This window comes from Cornus florida, unplaced genomic scaffold, assembly GCF_030987335.1.
Source record: "Cornus florida cultivar Cherokee Brave unplaced genomic scaffold, ASM3098733v1 CherokeeBrave_3.0.0_Hap2_Chr07, whole genome shotgun sequence".
Taxonomy (NCBI): Eukaryota; Viridiplantae; Streptophyta; class Magnoliopsida; order Cornales; family Cornaceae; genus Cornus; species Cornus florida.
The window spans coordinates 11,416,435-11,436,902 of record NW_026775577.1 but is presented as its reverse complement, the minus strand read 5'-3'; the positions used below and the strand labels follow the sequence as shown (position 1 = coordinate 11,436,902).

Below are 20,468 nucleotides of genomic sequence, written 5' to 3'. Positions count from 1 at the left end.
AGAAAAAAAAAAAAAAAAAATTATGGGTAACAAAACATAACCAAATCACAACTGTGTGTGTGTTGGGGAGGGATGAAAACCCCTGATCCATCTGTTTATATTGAAAGTGTCTCCAAGGTTACCTACAATGAGCCAAAAAACATATTACCTCCAAGGACATATCATTACTGTTTATACATGGTTTAGTAGAAACAAAAGCACTACAACGCCTTCAAATAAGTTAAAAATAAAAAATTTCATTCACATTTGGTATTCACTACAATTACAGGTGCTCTAACACTATCTAACCAAGAAACAAGAAAGTAAATCTAGGAAAACAAAGATTCTCCACAAGAGAGAGAATATGTATCAAATAAAAAATAAAAAGCAATGATCCAACTTTTCTTTTTACTCCTAAATTGGTTCAAATCATGTAATGGCAACAGATGGAAAAACCTGCAACAAACAAGACTGCAGAAACACCTACCAATGACCATACTGTGCAAGATATAGCTGCAGAGAACAGAAATGTCCCAACATTTTAGAAACCAACCAGAAGATCAGTCTGGCTACTGGAGTTTGGGTGCATATTTTTCACCACCCATGAAAACTAGAAACAATAATAAAACTTAAATAGCAGTACAGCCTCAAAATAGGAGTCCACCCATTGAAACAGCAAACAACAACAACAAAAATAAATATGCTTAAACCAAACAGTAATTCTGTCCTCAAGCTCATCAACAGTTCATCAGAAGTTAGAACCGCTACCAAATATACAACATCGTTGCATGAACTTCCTACAATTAACATAAATAAATAAATGAAAATTGTAAATTATACCTATAACCAAAATGGAACAACAGTGGTAATGAGCTGCATAAAGAACACGCAATGGTAAAGGCAGCATGTGCTCTATATTTCAGGAAGGGCTCAAGATTTTGCCATGATTCTGTTCCGCCCTTGAATTGCAATAGTGAAGAGACAGAATATCAATAAAAATGGTACCAATAACCTCATTTAGACAAAGGCGAATTTACAATCTAACACAACCACCAAAAGAAAAAAGGGGAGAGCAGAAGACTCAGAATCACTTAGAAAGGTAAGCAACAAGAAAAATCAAATTCCAAAAAAGAAAGAAAAATATCACTAAACATGACATCAATAATCTAAATGTAAACAAATGCAAATTTTCAATCTTACACAAACAGCAAAAGGAACAAGAGGAGAGCAGGAGACTCTACATCACTTAAAAAGGTAAGTAACAAGAAAAAAACAAATTTCAGGTAAAAAAATGCAATTTGTTTGGATCACAGACAAATGCAAATTGAAAACCAACACGAACGCCAGAATGACATAATGCTACAAATAGCAATGATTTTTTGGTCTTTTTTATTTTTTATTTTTCCCTAAGGGGTTCTTTGGTCTTTACTATTAACCAACATATTCTATAATGAAATTTCGAAGCACAATCCTCTGAAACCATAATCACCGATCATCTCATCCAACAAGCAATTCATCCCTCAATGATACCAGCAATATTTTCCAAAAACATCGTTATTGTATACACATACAAGGGCAGAAAGTTAACAGCTGGACTTGACAGCATCAAACGGTATCCAACTGACAAGAAATTCTGTCTGATACCTACAAGATAACCCAACACGAATACCAAGATGGTGTTGACAGGACCTATGGAGACTTGCAACGAAAAAACGAAAAGCATGATTTCAACCCCCTTCACAGCCTCCCTTTGCTTTCAAGTCTAAATAGTATCTGAGCAACATAGTAAGATTGATTGCTAGTTGCATTACACATTAGCTAATGTAAAAGAAGGCAGAAACAGGATAGAATGCTCTCCTTGTACTCTCAAAAATGAATATAAACAAATATATCACACATAAAAACTAAAATAAACAAATTGCACATATAAATGAGTACACTAGTATCAGAGTTTGCAGGATCGATATAGACAAATAACAGTTCGTTGTTCCGGCTGCGAGTGCTCAATTAGTGTATTTGAAACCCATGACCTCAAGATTATGAGCCTTGCGAGCTACCAAACAGCTCTACCCTGCGCTGAAGATTGAATGTGCCCTTCTACTTCTATATCTACACAAGAATAGCCTATTTATGCACAAATGAATTTTTATTGATTACACGAGGTGATGGAGAAACTTTGGAAGTAAATGGCTTATAAAACCAACATTAACTAGGAAAAATGAGAATAACAAAAAAAATTAGAATAAGATACTTAAAAAAAGTGAGAATAAAGAAATCTATAATATATATGTATATATAATAAGATCTTTACAACAAGGTAACACAAAATCATTAAAAAAAATAATAATAATAATAACTAAAAATCTATACCCACAACCTTGGGTATATAAAAACTGCTTTTAGCTTCACTGTTGGGATTTGGAGGCTGTTAAGATTCTTTTAATAACAAGTCTTTTAGCTTCACTATTGGGTTCACAAATTTCTTCTAGAGTACATCAGTTCCAGTTTTTCTTCTCCACCTTCACCTTCACCTTGATCAATCAAATTCAAACAGATTTCTTATTCTTTCTAAGTCATCAATAGGCTCTATTACACACAATTCCACAATGAGAACACTTCGCCACATAAATTGCTCGTATGTTCAGTAGATGTTGTCGTACCTCTCTTTTATTCAGAAGTCTCAAAGCAAGTAGTCTTCACAAAATGTTTCAAAGTTTGCTTCAACTTGTCTTCCTCTGAGTGCCATTTGATAGGATTCTTCATGGATTGATAGCTTCAAGAGAACTTTGGTGAAGGAACATAATCTCATCATAACTTCAGCCCACTCTAGTACATCAATGCCAATTGATCATCCGTCCCTTGGAAAATTAGGTATTTAGAATGGCATTCCCCCTACATACAATGGAAACAAAAGAAAGTGAAGGTGGAGAAATACTCTATATACATCTTCCGATGAGGATAAAAAAAATTTCAAAACCAAAACATAATCATAGAACAAAAGACCAACAGCGGCCAAGGAAACTCAATATAGCAACTAAGGAGGAACACAGATTCAAAAAAAGGATTATGGCAGCTTCAACTCCCTTTGAATTGATGGTCATAATATTTTTGTTCACACTGAGTGTAGGATAGGCCTCCACACATATCCTAGTCCATAATCTAGTCCTGCAATCTTGTAGGAAAGTTCTGCAAATCTATGGACACATTAGGATCCAATATATGCTTCAATCACCACTCAAAATCAGTCAAATGTAAAAATAGACTGAGATACCCATTAATGCCCCCGCTAAGTCCATGTGCCTGGATAACTTGATCTGATAATTTCCTATCAGTCTATTTTAGACTAAAAAAAAAATTTATAAGATTTTAGACTAAAACTTTTGAAAGCTGTAAAGCAAGTAACAGTGTTAAAAAAGAAGAGTTTAGCATTCAAATTATCACTATTTGTGAAAGAGGGGTTAGGACAACAATTTTGTTCGCAAAATTTTGGCCTAGTCCATTTAGGTGAGGGAAGACTCACCAAACCTGTTCTGGTTGCTTCAGAGTTACTGCAGAGGCTGAAACAAGCATATATGGTCTCACCTGGAAGAGAAAACAAAGGCAAGAAAATTTACAATTTTACCAATGATGCTTTACATAATCAAAAACCTCAACAAGAAATTGACAAACTTAAGTGAGATTTAAGGATTTCTGCAAGCTCAGTACCTTTTTTGCTGTTTTCCCATGCTTAACTAAAAAATTTGGTTAAATGGTATCAGAGCTTCCCACCACTGTTACTTCCCTTTGAGGAGAGAAAAAAAATTAATAATTAATAAGGATGAGGTTGTAAAGAGATATCAGTGCAGGTAGGAAGACAAATCAGTTCTACCTGTGTCACCAATAGCCCTTTAATTGGATTTGTTTGTAGCCATTGAAGACAAGAAAGAAATTGCCCCATTTCAATATCTTCAAATATTCCCTCCATGCAACTGATATGGAAAGACTGAATACATTCGCGTTTGTTCAGTGTTTCACCTAAATGCAACTGGTAGACAACCTCTAATGATTTTTCTCAGGCTCTATGGAGAATGGGAATCATTGAGGGGTTTCTGCCAAATGCCTGTGTTCTAGGAAACAAATAACAGGCGACTGTCTTTCCAATTACTACTTTAAATGGTTAGTATAGCGACTCAATAATCAAACATCAACCTAGGTTTCTCTGTTGCCCTAAAAGTAACCCACAAATAAAACCTATTTCACAGATAAGGAAGCCAGATATATGAAGAAACCCTGATGATACCCTGTTTATGCTTAACAAAAAAGGTAAGCAGGTTAGACAGTCCAACTAGTCTTGACTATTCCTCTGCCCAGTGACCAGTAATTAAACCCCAATCAGGTTCTTCAATTAACCAGCATTGCTCTATGGTGCCAGCAGGTTTGGGGAAACTGAAATTATCAGATATAGAATAAGCCTGAAAAACCAGAAAAGAGAAGCGTCCCTAATTTAAAAATCCTTTTCAGAAAAAGAAATCGTTTTTCAGATTCAGCAGCCCACATTGACACTTGAAGTTTTTAACTGCCTTTTGACTTAAGACCTTGCGATGCCTTGCCGAAACATAAATTTTCAAACCACAAACTTAGATTTCTTTTGTACATGATATTTTATTGTTCAGATTCTATGGCCTGCAATTTGGGCGATTTCATAATGTTTTAGCTAACTCACCAAAAATCCGAATTGTATCAGCATTAAAAGCTCTGCAATGCTAATATGCTACCCAGCTGCATCCAGCTTCCTTATTTAATCCACCCATAACCAGATTCTCCCTCACCAGTCCCTTGTCTTCCCACAATCCCCTGTCAGCATACATGTTGGCTAACAAAACATAAGGCCCGTGCTTCTCTGGTTGTAACTCGATAATCTTTTTCACTGACTTTTCTGCCAACCCCATATCTCCATGAAGCCTACAAGCACCAAGCAATGTTTCCCACACAAAGACATCTGATTCAATTCCCATCTCTTCAATAAATCTCTCTGCCTCGTTTAACCTCCCAGCACGGCCAAGCATGTCAACAATGCAAGAAAAATGTTCCCTTCTAGGCTTAAGATTATGAACATCAATCATAATCCTAAAGACCCAAATCCCTTCATCCACATAACCACCATGGCTACATGCAGAAAGACACCCAAGAAATGTAATATCGTCAGGATTTAATCCTTGCTTTGTCATTTTGTCAAGAATTTCAAGTGCCTCTCTTCCCTTGCCATGCTGCCCAAAACCTGTAATCATTGTTGTGCAAGAAACCTTGTCATGTTTCTCCATTGTCCTGAAGACCAAGTGAGCTTCTTTCAGGCTGCCACACTTGGAATACATATCTATAAGAGCATTGTTCACAGAGAGATCCGCGCCATACCATGACTTCACGATCCTAGCATGAATTTGCCTTCCATGCTCAAGGTTTCCCAAATTACTGTACACTGGAAGTATACAAGAAAAGCTGAAATCATTCTCTTTCATGCCTACTCTAAGCATATTCTGATAAAACACAATCGCTTCCAGATTTTCCCCATTCTGCATAAACCCAGACATCATCGCAGTCCAAGAAATAATATTAGGGGCTAAAACTCCTCCAAATAATTTTGTGGCAGACACCATTCCTTCTTCACATCTAGAATACATCGTTATGAGAGCATTGCTGACAGGTGTTTCATGACTAAAACCAGATTTTATAGCACAACCATGGAGCAGCATCCCACGGTTCAAATCCTTTGGTTCTGAACATGTTTTTATAATGCTTGTAACTGTGAACCCGTCAAAACCCAAATTCTCTTGTAGCATCCAAGAAAACATCCTCAGGGCATGTTCTTTACTATTGTTTCGCACACACCCATCAATCATAATATTCCATGAAACCAAATCTAACTCAGAAATATCACCAAATGCTCTAATAGCATCTTCTAATCTCATTTGTTTTGAGTACCCATCAACCAAAGAGCTCCCGACGTATTCATTAGAACATAACCCATACCGAATTGCTTGTGCATGAAATACCTCTCTCAATTGCACAGCTCCTAAACCCTCACAAGCCCCAATTAATCGAGCTAAAGTGATATGATTGGGCATAGCATTATCATCTCTCATTCTGGAATAAAGACAAATTGCTTCAAAAGCAGAATTATTACGAACACAAGCTGAAATCATAATATTAAACGAAACAACATCTCTTTCAGGCATTGTATCAAACAAATGGCGGGCAATTCCACACTGGCCACACTTGTTGTACAGATTGAGCAGTTTGTTCCACAAAGATGTAAACCCATTATAGAACAACTTCATAAGAAGTGTATGGACTGACATGCCAGCTCTGAAATCCCCAGAATCAGCACATTCCTGTAAGACATTGCTTAAATGGTGGAACTCTAAAGAATTGTTGTGTTTCAGTTCAGATTTGGCAAGTGGGTGTCTTTGAATTGGATTGTTCAAGGTAGAAAAAGTTGTGAAACTCCCAAACAAGGAGAGGTGGCTATTGTGGTACCTCCATGAATCTTTTGCTGGTTTGCATTGCCTCAACTTAGCAACAACTTTATGCATTTTACAAAGCCTTTGCAAATAACGATTGATTAGAATGGTGACAATAGTCAAAACTGACTCAAACATAAGCGTTTTACAAAGCTTCGGGCCCCACAATAGACACACCGTTCAAGTTTTTAGCCATAGTTAATTATAAAAATATATTTAGGATTTAGGTAAAATATACTAAAACAGTGTTTGAGTCTCCAAAAAAAGGAAAATGTTTGTGTGAATTTCTTAACACCATAAATATCTTGTTAATCGGTTATTTTATAATTACTCTTTCCTTTCCGGAAATAATGTTATTTTTGAGTAAATGAAGGGTCGGGAAGGGCACATGCCCCTCCTGGCCTGCCCCATCCTTTATAATATATATAATAATTTTTTATATATATGAAAAAATTTATACATAGCCCCCATGGATTTATTCTCTCTTTAAATTCCTTAAATTTTCTTAAAATAAAAAGTTAAACTCTTAATTTTTTTCCTTTTAAAGTTCATCTTTTTCACGTGTATATTTAATTTGAGTCACATCTCCAAACAAGACAAAATTTAACAAAATAAAATACTTGTGAATCACACAATTTTTCGGACAAATTTTTTTTTTTCAAAACTAATTTGTTGAAGTAATATGTATTATTGCCATTGTCCTTGCCAATGTAGAGCCCATTTTGGGCCCACATGATAACAGTCAACAGCCATGTTAGTGGATCCAAGGGCAAAGCGGAGCCCACAAGTTTCAACAGCCATTTTATCACTGATGTTACTTTGTGATTCAGTTGAATCAAGAAATTAGACTGAACCACGCCACAAATGGTCCAAAAGGACCAAAACCAATGTGTGCAATTCAACAAGTACCATCATTCCAGATAACCAAAAAAAACAACTAAACATTATGAAAAGGAAAAGGAAAAGGAAAAACGCGTTTCAATGCCAAACAGATTGGAATTGCGTGATCAAGCCACAATTTCGTGTACCACACTCCACATCATCCATACGCGTGAAGCCGCGTAATAAAGCAACTTTCTTTTCCATTCACGAACCACTCACAATAATCAAACCTTCTTCTAACTTCATTAACTAACAACCCAATAATAAAAATAAAATAAAATAAAAATATATATTTTCCCAATTCGATCATATTAAAATATATCCAATTTGATCATATTAGCTAGCTAATTGAGACCTAACCTAACATCGTCTGATTCTCCATAGAATCAAATCGAGAAATCAAGACCTAGTCATCATCTTCTTGAACTCCTCGAAGTTAACGCTGCCATCACCGTCCATATCGACGGAGCTGATCATCCGCGAGCAGTCCTTCAACGTGCACTTCTCTCCCAAGCTCTTCAACACCGCGTGCAACTCACTCGCCGTGATCACGCCGTTCTTGTCAGTGTCGTACATGTCGAACGCGTCCCGGAGCTCTTTGGTGTTGCATCCGTTTCCTCCGCCGTGGAAGGCGGCGAACTCCTCGAAATCGATGAAGCCGTCCCCGTCCTTGTCGATCTCCGCCATTATCCGCTGCAGCTCCTCCGGCGACGTCTCCGTGCCGAGCGCTTTCAGTATCGCTTCCAGCTCGGACACCGAGATCCTCCCGTCGCCATTCGCGTCGAACTTCTTGAATACCTTCTCCACGTCGTCCATGTCACCCAACGAGCCTCTCTGCTTCGAGTCACCATTACTCTTCGCCGCCGCCATTGCAACGAGAGAAAGAGATCTAGTCTAGTCTCTTCTAGAGAGAGAAACTAGGTCTTGTGTGACTGAAATTTCAAGGAGTACTGCATGAATAGCGTATATATACACTGCAATGACGCGTTAACGCGTTTGAGTGAATCGCGTAGTTTTTGTGTAACGCGGGATTCCTAATAAGTCTAGAAGTATACTTTTTTGGTAATGGGTACTGATCGAGTGTAATAAGCTTCACTGTAAAGTTGTTACGTGTCATTGTTTGGAGGATGTAAATGGTTGTTTAAGGAATACTGAATGACACGTTTGGGTAAGGAGTGAGGTTAGAGATGGCTTTTCGTTGAAGATTGCACAAAGTTATTCTAGGTGCTGGCGTACAAGGAAGGTTACGAATATACTGTATCGTGCTGAATCGGTTGCCTACGATAGTGACTTGTACCTGTCAATGCGGTGGGTACAGTGAGAGCAGCCTGGCCTTGCCACTAATTATGTAGGATTAATTAATTTTTGAAGACTGAAAATAATAATAATAATTTATGAATACTTGGATCCAAACACATGTAATATTGTTTATTTGATTAATGATATGGAATTCGACGATATGTGACAAATTTGAAAGTGTCAGTGTGACCGAGTCGTTGACACTATTATTTTCAAAGGCCGAACAAATCTAAAAAGATGGTTGAACAAATCCGAACCGCGTCAGATACAATTATAAGTGTAGTTTGAATTTTTTTTCTAATTTGAACATGGTTTAGTGAAGTAGAAAAGGTGGTTGATGGTTATGGATCCCCATTTGGACCTCCAACGGAGTAGGTTGACATAGTTGTTTTGATCTGACAAGACCTTACTTTGATTGAAAACGATCTAACTTGCAAAATTCAGCAACGAAATCACAAAATTCAACATCTTCATTGCTAATGTAAGTTGTTTTTAGCCAAATTCCATCATTTAGAATTTGATAATTGGCGTTTTATCAATTTTAAATATTTCAAAATTTTTGTTAGAAGTGATTCAATTTCCTTGTGCGACTAGTTTCCTCACTTTTTTTTAGTTTCCTTTTGGTGAGGTTTTGAACATTCATAATTTCCACTTCGTGGACACAACAGGATAAATTTGGAATACTTTAAGGATGCAACCAGGTAGTTTTGTAATTACTTTCCTTAGGAGTGTGATTCAATGCAATTTTAAAATATATTAAGGGTTAATGAGAAAAATGATATAAAGACAATAACAAATTTCCAACTCTAAACTCCAAATTTGTGATTTCATCCATCATAATAATGCAAATAAAATGAGTATATTTCTATACAGTACTGTTTTTTCTTTTTTCTTTCCTTCTTTTTTTTTTTTTTTTTTTTCATCTCTATTGTATTTTTGTCTTAATTTTTTTGTTATTTGATATAGTCATATTTATATCATGTCGTATACTTGTCTATGGTTGTATCTATACTTCCTGTAGTATACAACGCAGTGTGATGTATATTAGTATATACATAAATTAATTATTTATATAAAAAGGGAAAAAAAATTACAAGAATTCCTTACTTTTCATATTATTGAACCATCAACTCTTATTAATGAATAAAAATATAGTAGATGCGTCCACTGATAGCAGTAGGTGGCAAAATTCAACAGGAGTGGGGCTGCTAGCCTGCTATGGACCTAATGTTCCTATAATATGAAAAAGAATAGTTCTTAAAAACAAATGAAATTTCTTATTATCTTTTAGTGCCATTGCATTTCACTATTTATTTTTTTTATTTTTTTTGCTGTGATACTTGAGTTCTTCTTAGAGCCCGTTTGGGGTGGTTGTTGAAATTTAAAAACCGTTTTTATTCGGTCAAAAAATTACACCTTGGGTGTTTGGTGACACAATATAATAAATATCTTTTATAGTTAAATTATTTTTTTTATTAATTTGGTAACAATTTTTTTTAAAACACTTCTATTGCTATTATAGCAGTAACTTTATTAAAGGAGTGTAATTGTCTTTGTAAAAAATTAAAATGATAAAATTGTCTAATGAAAAAGAGTTACCTAAAATATTTAACCTCTTTTCAGAACACAATTTTAAAAGCTCCAAATTATAACTTAATTTAAACGCTTTACTGAACTAAATTTAATAACCATTCAAAACACTTATAATGATTGCTAAATATTTAAACATAATTTTTTAAAATAAAAATACTTTTAAATAATAGAGAAACAATTCCAAACGACTCTAATCTTACTTCTTAGCCTTTCCAGGAAGTGATAAATGTATCAATAAAGAGGATCCAAGAGACAGGAGATTACAAAGAATTTCTAGATGTGATATATTTGCAATAAGGAAAGAAGGTATAATGGTGCTTTACTAGTTTTATTTTCTAAAGAAAAATGGTATTTTGTACTCTACTTTTGTCCACTTATATCACTAAACAATTTTTTAATTAATGACCGGTAACATTATCCATAGAATGCAAAAGTATATTTTTGGATTATTGTGTAGTAAAGGCACTTATGCCATTTTATTAATTAAAAATAAAAAAGTTGAATACAAATAGAAATAATTGAAGTGTAAATGTCAATATTCTTTTATAAATGAAAAGGCATAATGCAAACAATTCTCTTCAGCTTTCTTAAATTTGAAAATAATCACTCGAAATAAGGGTGCAACTTGGGCGGACTAGCCCAGCCCAACTTGAATTCAGCCTATGAATTTTAAAATCTGAACATATAAATTCACAATTCGAGTTTCAGTCAGATTGAATTTTTTCAAAACCCAACCTTATTCGGTTTGACAACCCAAAATTCCAAATTAAACATTTCATAAAATAAAAAAAATAAATAAATAAATAAATCATGATAAAACAAAACCCTAACTTTCTCTCTCCTCATCCTTCTCTTCTCTCTCTATATCTAGATTTCAATTAATATATGGCCACCATTTTTAGAATAAAAAACAACTGACAGCCTCAATTCATAGGGCAGGAACAAGCTTCCACAAGACTTGAATCCAGAAATCAAGAACTGCTACCTTGTGAAACCCAGTTCATATTGACGAACAAACTGCAATTCCGGCGAGATCTGAGCTTAAATCGGAGGGACTCGGACGGAACGACAAGATCCTCTTTTTTTGAGAGATGGGTTTCGTTGGATCAAGAACAAGTGCTCCCAGATCGTCCATGGTTTCTAGGTCGGACCAAGTCACAGCCAGCGATAGAGTAAGGAAAGGACCAGAGCGATCAAAAAGAACACACACAGTGAGATTTTTTTTGTTCTGAGTTTGGGAATTTTGCAAACCGGGTGGTTATGCCTCTTTTGTTTCAAATTAATTACCGGTTATTATTAATATTTTCTATTTATTTAATTCGGGAAACATATAATAGTGATACTAATGACTTTTGTTAATTCAAGAAGTACTCGAAACTTCTTCCTTGCTTCAACTTTCGAACTATTATACCAATCATGGACTAAATCAATAAATTTATTTCTTCAAATTTCAATAATTATTGTGGATAAATACTATTTAGAAGAAATGGTAGAAAAATTATAAGGCTGTGGAAAAAAAAAAAAAAAAATCAACCCGTGAACCCGACCCGCCCCGTCCGAAAATATTTAATCCGGATTGTAACTCAAATCATGTTAGATGCAATTCGAGTTGGTCCAACCTGACCCAAATTTGAGTTAAGGTTGGGTTGGAATTTGGCTGGATTGAGCCAGCCCAACTTGCACCCCCGCCGAAGTATCAATTTGAAAAATAATCTCCTATATTATTGTAAAACCTCACAAATTGCCCTTATCAATCTATCATTGTTTTCTTTCATTAAGAATGGAAGAAAATGGAGTCTACTTACAAATATGCCCTTTTTCTCGAACAAATTACTCGCATACAAAGCATATAAAGGAATCCATTTTTGGCACTAGAACAAGCAAAGGAGAAATAAATAATTTTATTTCAATAATAGATCCTAGGATCTTAGCTCAAATTTGGATAATTTTGTTATTTCAAAGGTTTTTTTTTTTAATTAATTTTTTCATTCTCATTTTTAAATGGTAGTTATACAATTATATCACTTTATTAACAATTGAATAATGAAAAACGTATAATTTGCAAAACATCTGTATCAATTTATGTTGATCCAAACAAATGTGAATGCTATATGAGCACATTCATTGAATTGAACTAAAATCTTTTGGGGGAATTCAAGTTCTGTACTTCAATGGTGAGTTTTCAATAGTGCTACACCGCTGGTTCACGTGAAATTGTTACCGGAGATAATTCGTATCTGGGGTGTCACATTTAAATTCCTAAAATGCACTTTAAACAAATTAAGTTTTCCCACAACTATATATATATTTTTTCTCTTTTATGTCATCCAAATTAATATAATCATGTTTTCCCACAATTTTTGTTTTTTAAAAAATCAAGCTAACCGTAAATCTGTTAGAATACTTATTTTAATTTAATTTTATTTTTATTTCACTTTGATTATTAATTTCAATATGACCAAATGGACCCTCCCTTATGGCCTGCTTGGTAGGCATTTTATTTTTGGTGTTTTTGTTAGAAAAATATATTTGGTAAAAATTGTTTTGTTTTGCACAGTGTCAAAACATTTTGTGAATAGTAGTAAAAAACTGAAACACCAATTTAATATTTTTATATATTTTCACACCGTAACTTTTGGTACTGTACTAGTGATGATTAGCAATTTTTTTTTTTAAAAACACTTAAATAACATTTTTAAATTAATCATTATATTTTTCGAACTTGTAACACTTTTTTACCGAATATATTTTATATTTTTGCTTCCAAAAGTTTTAAAATAAATAAATGGAGAAATTAGGGAGATAAAGAAGGATAGTCAAAATCTCTTCAATTTGTTTTGTTTTGTTTTGTTTTGAGTGCGTCACATTTAAATTCCCAAAATGCCCTTTAAATAATGGAGAATGATATTTTCAATGTGGCAAAAGCAATCGAGGACTAAGTTCGTTGGCTGTCCAAAACCAGAGTGACACTTGGCAACCTCCCAGACTACAAACTGCCACTCTTCGCTTCTCACTCTCTTAGCTTTCTCCGCTGCCCTCCTTCACTCAGCTACCCATCAACCCAACTGTTGGTAACTGACAAATCACAAAAAAAAAAAAAAATTTAGGGTTTCTTTTTCTCAATTTCAACGATTCATCCAATGCGAATCCAACTTCGAATCAAACCCACATTCCTATCTTCCACCACAAACCATCAATTCTAACGCCTCTCCGTAGGATAACACTAACAACTTTGTAGTCCATTTGATTACTTGCTAGGTTTCTTGAAAATCAGTAAGAACTGTTTGTGATATATAAATATATATATATATATATATATATATATATATATATATATATATAATAAGTTGTATTTATGGCTCTTCAATCAACTGCTTTGTGCTTCAGTGGTGTCTCAACGCATCATGGATCTTTTCTGTCAAATGGGTTCTCGGGTTCTGTTGTTTTCGGGCGGTGTGGCATCAGAGCATCGCTGTCTTCTTCTTCTTCATCGCTCACTTCGCTTTCTCGGTGTCGACTTCGAGGTATTAGATTTTTGTCTGTGATTTTATATTTGTTAATTTGAGCTCAAATTTTATTAAATTTATTTTTTGTTGAAACTGACACCAATTAGTTTCTTGTTTGCGCATCATTTTTTTGTTTTAATTGCTTGAATTCGTTTGCTTTGCTCTATTCTTTTTTATTATTATTATTGTGTTTATGGTCTGGAGCTGTTAGAGCTTTTTGGGGTGTTCATTAGTGTTCTATGAAAATTCCCAAAATTCTGTTGGGCTTCATGAAGCATTCTTTTCCGTTTTATTTATTTTCAACCAATCTGAGTTTGAAAATTTTATTATCCGCATAATATAATTATAGCTCAATTCTTGATTGCTTTCCAGAACTTTTGGTTGCTATCAATTTGGCAAAATGCATATAATGCTTTTGGAGTCAAATTGGTTGCAAATTCTGGTTTACCGAGATCGGCGATATGGCGATTTGTTATAACTTATATCTTGATGAGACTCAATGACTTACAGTTGAAAATGTGAAATCAAAAGTACATTTTTTGGTTTTATTTTGATGGTGTAAAATAGGTAAAATAGATTGTTTGGCTTTCCGGGAATGTTTGAAATGGTAAATGATGCTACCATGGAACTTTTTAGAATTCGGGGACATCCATTAGGCATGGAGGCTCAAACCCAGATAGCATAATCCTAAAGCTAATAAACTCTAGTTCTGAAACTCAAAATGCTCTCTTTGTTATTCCTTTTATGCCTCTTTCCTGAAATTGTGTTGTTCAATGATTCCAACTGCAATAAACACTCAACTGATTTCTGGTACTCCCGCAACTACATATCATATAGTGCGGTCTAATAGGCAAAAGACATTTTTAAAATGTAATTCATACATTTTTCTTTTTCCAGAACTGATTTTTTCATTGTCACTTGTATTTGTTTTAGGAAAGGCATTTCCAAGTGACAATGGGTTACCTGAAACAAATGAATCACCACTTGTGGTTTGCTTTGGGGAAATGCTAATTGATTTTGTTCCAACTATAAGTGGGCTCTCATTGGCTGATGCGCCTGCATTTAAAAAAGCTCCTGGAGGTGCACCTGCTAATGTTGCTGTTGGTATTGCTCGCCTTGGTGGTTCATCAGCTTTTATTGGAAAGGTATCGTTTGTAATATATAAAGATTGAAACAACAAGCATTGTCATTTCATTTCCTTGTGATTATTATATATTGGTCACAGCGTGGCTGGTATGCATTGAATGTGGTTACCTTATTGTATTTCCTCTGTTGATAGTGAAGTTACATCACTTTTCATCCCCTCTCCATGTTCAAACATCCTAAAATAAAACTAGATAAAAATAAATAAAAAATAAAAATAATAATAAAAAAAATCATCTGGATGTCATTTGTTTTATATTGATCCAAAACCACCAAAATAGGACGAAACAGGTGTGAAATATATATATATATATATATAAGAACTAGAATTGAGAGCAAATGAAATAAGACCTTGCCTGCTTCAGTATTTGACAAAGCCGGAACAAACTGGATAGGAAAGAATTTTATTACACTACCAGGATCTAGTGCTAACCCTGTACTATGGATCAGAAAACTAACCATGTACTCAATTGATGTTCTAATTATATCTATCATCTTCTTCACTGCTCGAACCTAGTTTTCAGAACTGGCAATTAGCAAGAATGATAATTGCAGAATAGAAAAGGAAAAGGATATGCTTCATTTATCCTTTACTCTGGTCATTTGTGTTTTGTCAATGCACGCAGGTTGGCGAAGATGAATTCGGGTACATGCTTGCAAATATTTTAAAGGAAAATAATGTGAACAATGAAGGGATGCGATTTGATACTGGTGCTCGAACTGCTTTAGCATTTGTGACGCTGAGAGATGATGGGGAACGTGAGTTCATGTTTTTCCGAAATCCTAGTGCTGATATGCTCCTTCAAGAAGATGAACTTGACCTTGATTTAATTAAGAAGGTATGTTTGGAATATTTTAGTAAATAAGTAAAAGACTTAGCTCTGAGGATTAAAAGGAAAATAATTTAACGATTAAGAAATTGTATTTAATTATGTTATTTTCTAGTTCGTTTAAAAAGCAGTACTAACTAAGACCAGATTTTATTTCAATGCTCTATACTTGTGAATTCAAATTTTAAATTAGTGCTAGTTTCATCTTAAAGGAAGTCGTTTACCTTAATTGAAACTTAATCTGTATTATTTTGGATTTAGAACTCCAAAAGTCATTCACAAATATGCATGAATAATACCTGCATATCAAAAATAAAAAATTTACCAGATCATGTTTATTTTTGCATGAATAACACATTTTGCTAAACAAATTCAAATGTTTTAGTATTCTTCCAACTAATAACAAGGATATCAGACCTTTGCTTACACTTTGTAGTGTCCTTGTCATAAAAGAAACTCAGTTTTCAGGCTTATGCAGTTTATCAACTCACAGTATTTGCTATTAGTTTCTTGATATATCTAATTATTTTCTAATGTTATATTTGATTTGATTCAAATATCTAGTGATATGATATATTCTCTGCAGGCAAAAATTTTTCATTACGGTTCTATAAGTTTGATTACAGAACCTTGCAAATCAGCCCACATTGCTGCAGCAAAAGCTGCAAAGGATGCTGGTGTGATTTTGTCTTATGATCCCAATCTGAGGCTTCCATTATGGCCTTCTGTAGATAGTGCCAGAGAAGGAATCTTGAGCATATGGGAGACTGCTGATATTATTAAGGTAGCTCTACTTATAAATGGAGAATATTGGCTTGGCTCTCCAAATAATTTTTTCTATTGTCCTTTTCTGGAGAATAGGTTTACTACAAAATGCAAAAAAAATAAGTAAAAATACAATGATAATTTTGTTTAAATTAAATACAGATAAGTGAAGAGGAGATTAGTTTTCTTACAAAAGGAGAGGATCCATACGATGATGCTGTTGTTCGTAAATTGTATCACCCGAATCTTAAATTGCTCCTTGTAACTGAAGGACCAGATGGTTGCAGGTATTACACTGAGGTAAGCCCTCAAAAATATTGTATTTATAGATAAAATCATTCTAAATCACTGAACTTTTTGGTTTCAGCCTCTCAGGCTCTCTCACCGAGGTAAGCCCTCAAAAATATTGTATTTATAGATAAAATCATTCTAAATCACTGAACTTTTTGGTTTCAGCCTCTCAGGCTCTCTCTCTCTCTCCCCCTCCCTACCTCGTTCCTACACACACATAATATAATATAATGTGTGCATGTCAAATGTATTGAATAGATGTCATATCACTGGTTGTTAATGTTTATTTGATTTGCCTGGTTCCATTTTATAAGTAACATAACTGACTGAAACTATAATAGGAAGAAACTAGATATGATTTCTTGTTTGGCAAACTTTCCTCACTTGTGGGATCAATACTAAACGATATCTTCTCTTGAAAATGAGAATTGGGACACTTAAGGGTTCAAGTTACCAGGTTGGCCGGACATAGTGCAGACCTAACTTTAGCATTATTTGTACAAATAGCCGCTCTCAGACTCGAAAATGCATTATGACATATTTTCATATTGAATATCTAGTTTTAAGATTGATAAATAGCCATTTCCAAAATGCTAACAAAAAGAATGTTATGATATCATACGTAAACTCCACTTCTATCATAAAGCTAAATGGAATATTAAAACTTGGGAGCTGAATTTGCAATAGTTGGCAGATTGGGGCTCAAAGAGGTCTATATTATCGAATTTTATCATCAAACTTCACTTCCATATCCACGGAGATTTATTGCTTCATTATGTGGTATTTGTTTGAAGATCTTTCATTTTCCGGTTCCTTGCAGAAATGAAATGCACAAAGCTTTTGCTGAAGGGCCATCCTTCTCTTATCAACTATTCCATAAATGGCGGAGTCCCTATGTACCTTCATAATATTGAATATTCAGGGTAATCCTTTAACGGGCCCTGGAGAAATTTTGGCTGAATCTCTGAAGGGCCTCTTCAATCTGTCAACTATCGTCATCATCATCAACCTTGCCTTTATCCCATATGAATGGGGTCGGCCACATGAATTCTCTCTCTCCAAGCTTTTCTATTGCATGCTAATTCATTTAGTATATTTAACTTTTTAAAATCATTTTTAATAACCTCAATCCCATGTTATTTTTGGCCACCCTCTTTCCTTCTATTATAACTAGTATACCTCGTTTGACCGGTGCATCACTAGGTCTCTTTGTGTTCAATCTGTTGACTGTAGCTGTTTATTTTGAGAAAATATGCTTTTTATAAGTCAAATATGAAAAACCTTTTTACCTGGTGAGCATAATGTTTTTACATTTTTTTGCATTACTGAAAAAAGAGAATGTTTTACGGCAAGACTAATAAACTCCAAGCTCCTACTTCTCAAAGATAGGTCAGGGGTTCGAGCCTCAGTGGAGGCATGTGTGTGTGAGTACCAACTAGGAAAAAAAAAAAAAAAAGACTAGATGATAATCATTTTCCCTTCTAACGACTGGTTCTGAAACTGCTTGGAGTTTTACGTTTTTTCAGGAGTTCAGTGGGAGAGTTAAGGGTATAAAAGTGGATGCTGTGGACACCACAGGTGCAGGTGATGCTTTTGTTGCTGGAGTATTATCAAAACTAGCTGTTGATGATTCATTGATTCAGGTATTGCAGAGAAACACTTCAATAATTTTTTTTTTCCCTTTCTTTTGGGGTAAGTAAAACACTTAATAGTGCTTGTTAATGTTATGTCTTAAATATTTCTAGTGAATATTCTCTTTTAAAGAACCCTTTACTGTTTTGTGTTGAACAATATTCCATTATCTTTGCCATCAAACAAGATGTTTTTCTATAGTGGAGCTACCTTTGCAGTATCTTCCTTAATACATGTAAATGTTTTGTGCTGATGCAACAAGGACTGTGACGTGGTTCTATTGCTTGATGGCCAAAACTTCCTATTTTGTGCCTGATTTTGTTACTTGATAAGAAATGTTTGCTAAGACTATATTACTAGGATGATGTCTGTAATGTCTGTGTGCATGCTAGAGTCCGATGCCTTGTGGTATATCGAATTGATTAAACAGTTCTCTATTTAGCAGCATAGCACTACTCTTTTTTTTTTTTTTTCTTTGCATGGCAATTTGCCTCGTAATTAATGGTCTACATTTATTTGTGATAATATTACGATATTTAGTTATAGATGTAATAAAAGAAAAGAAGGAATATTATGATATTTAATTATAGATGAAATAAAAGAAAAGAAGGAATATTATGATATTTACTAATAGATGAAATAAAAGAAAACAAGGGTATTTAGGAAGGAACAAACAAAATTATTAAGGCTTATGCAATCTTCTCCACCATTAACCATGAACATATATTCTCTGGAGTCTGGAGTGGACCGAGTACACATTCTGCTCAACGGTTCAACCTGAGATCCATATCGGTCACCTTTGCATGCAAACAAGGATACACCTATCCTAAAGAGTAGTTCCTGACAGGGATGGCGGCAACTAATGCCCACAGGGGGCAGCTGCCCCTCTGACATTTTTTTTTTCTTTTTATTTATATATATACTTTCTTATAATAGCACAAAATACTATATATATCTTTTGTAATATCACAGAATGCCCCCAAGGTTTGTTATTAGCCTTTGTATATATAGGTGCATATACAAGCCAAGAGTTGTGCCCCTCCTGAGCCCAAATCCTGGCTCTGTCCCTGGTTACTGCTATGGGTGATAAACAATGTTTTTAGCTGAGTTTGATATATAACAAACCAATAGTGTGACAAAGATCGCTCAAAGTTTCTTGTGTGAGTAATAAATTATGATGACCTAGTGTTTGATATATAACCAGTAATGGCATGGTGATGATTTCCGGAGCAGTTCAGTATGGGACTAAATAGTCTAAATGGTACCTGATCTCTTTTAGTAAACATTCATAATCAAATTTTATCACTCACTACACATTTACCCAATTATTTTATTGTAAAATACGCGTGAGAATCTCAAGTTGTTTCATATGATTCAGGAACACGTGATTCCCTTTCTCTGTGAATATTTTACATGCATTTCTGTTGAATCCCAAGTTCATTCTTTGAATATTTATCAAACTAGTTATATATTTTTAACACAATTCCCAAACTTTCGGGTAATTCATGCAGTAATTAATTTTTTGGACTAAGAGTTGCTCATTTTTGTTATGAACAATTCAGGGCCTTTTCTTTTAGTTTTTTGTTTCTTTTTATTTAATCTCCTTGACAAAGTGGTGATAAGTCTTCTCCGCTGTGTAGAACGAGGACCGATTGAGAGATGCTCTCAGATTCGCCAATGCTTGTGGTGCATTGACTGTGATGGAGAGAGGTGCAATTCCAGCATTGCCAACCAGAGAAGCTGTTCTCGATACCCTGCTTAAGTCGGTAGCGTAGGGTTTCATATGATATTCTGTAATCATATGAACCCTCTCAATTTTTTAGACTGGTGATGATGTTGCACAAGGTCCTGCTCACACGTTAACCGATTTACATAAATTCAGTTGACACTGTCTGAGTTTTTTTTTTAATGAACTCCAATATCATTTTATTAAGCATAATAATTTACAGTTTCAGTGGGACTTGTTCTTTTGCAATCTGTTTTCTTTCCTCATGCAATATCATCTCTTTGTTATCCTTCTTTTCTTGTTTGTTCCTTAAGCTGGACAAAAG

The 20,468-nt window shown here is 34.5% G+C and overlaps 3 protein-coding genes across 5 annotated transcripts; 1 reads left to right on the top strand and 2 right to left on the bottom strand.

Moving 5' to 3' along the window:
• Positions 1-836: 836 nt before the first annotated feature.
• Positions 837-6,708, bottom strand: LOC132316681 (pentatricopeptide repeat-containing protein At1g11290, chloroplastic-like). 2 transcript variants are annotated; one of them, XM_059815157.1, is made up of 5 exons: positions 3,848-6,708; positions 3,685-3,760; positions 3,500-3,561; positions 2,640-2,871; positions 837-2,088 (listed from the first exon to the last, which is right to left on the bottom strand). In XM_059815157.1, exon 1 carries the CDS (start codon positions 6,612-6,614, stop codon positions 4,722-4,724), a length of 1,893 nt encoding a protein of 630 aa, XP_059671140.1. In that variant the 5' UTR covers positions 6,615-6,708; the 3' UTR covers positions 837-2,088; positions 2,640-2,871; positions 3,500-3,561; positions 3,685-3,760; positions 3,848-4,721. The 2 variants fall into 2 exon arrangements, with proteins under 2 accessions (XP_059671140.1, XP_059671139.1); XM_059815156.1 differs by lacking the exon at positions 837-2,088 and having other exon boundaries at positions 2,099-2,871.
• Positions 6,709-7,541: 833 nt separating this feature from the next.
• On the bottom strand, positions 7,542-8,309 carry LOC132316677 (calcium-binding protein CML24-like). The gene has a single exon (XM_059815152.1). The coding sequence runs from the start codon at positions 8,226-8,228 to the stop codon at positions 7,758-7,760; it is 471 nt and encodes a 156-aa protein (XP_059671135.1). The 5' UTR covers positions 8,229-8,309; the 3' UTR covers positions 7,542-7,757.
• A 4,900-nt stretch (positions 8,310-13,209) lies between these two features.
• Positions 13,210-20,371, top strand: LOC132316676 (probable fructokinase-6, chloroplastic). 2 transcript variants are annotated; one of them, XM_059815151.1, is made up of 8 exons: positions 13,213-13,523; positions 13,638-13,774; positions 14,690-14,901; positions 15,526-15,738; positions 16,316-16,513; positions 16,657-16,794; positions 18,312-18,428; positions 20,058-20,371. In XM_059815151.1, the coding sequence occupies exons 3-8, from the start codon at positions 14,761-14,763 to the stop codon at positions 20,190-20,192; spliced, it is 942 nt and encodes a 313-aa protein (XP_059671134.1). In that variant the 5' UTR covers positions 13,213-13,523; positions 13,638-13,774; positions 14,690-14,760; the 3' UTR covers positions 20,193-20,371. The 2 variants fall into 2 exon arrangements, with proteins under 2 accessions (XP_059671133.1, XP_059671134.1); XM_059815150.1 differs by having other exon boundaries at positions 13,210-13,774.
• Positions 20,372-20,468: the final 97 nt, after the last annotated feature.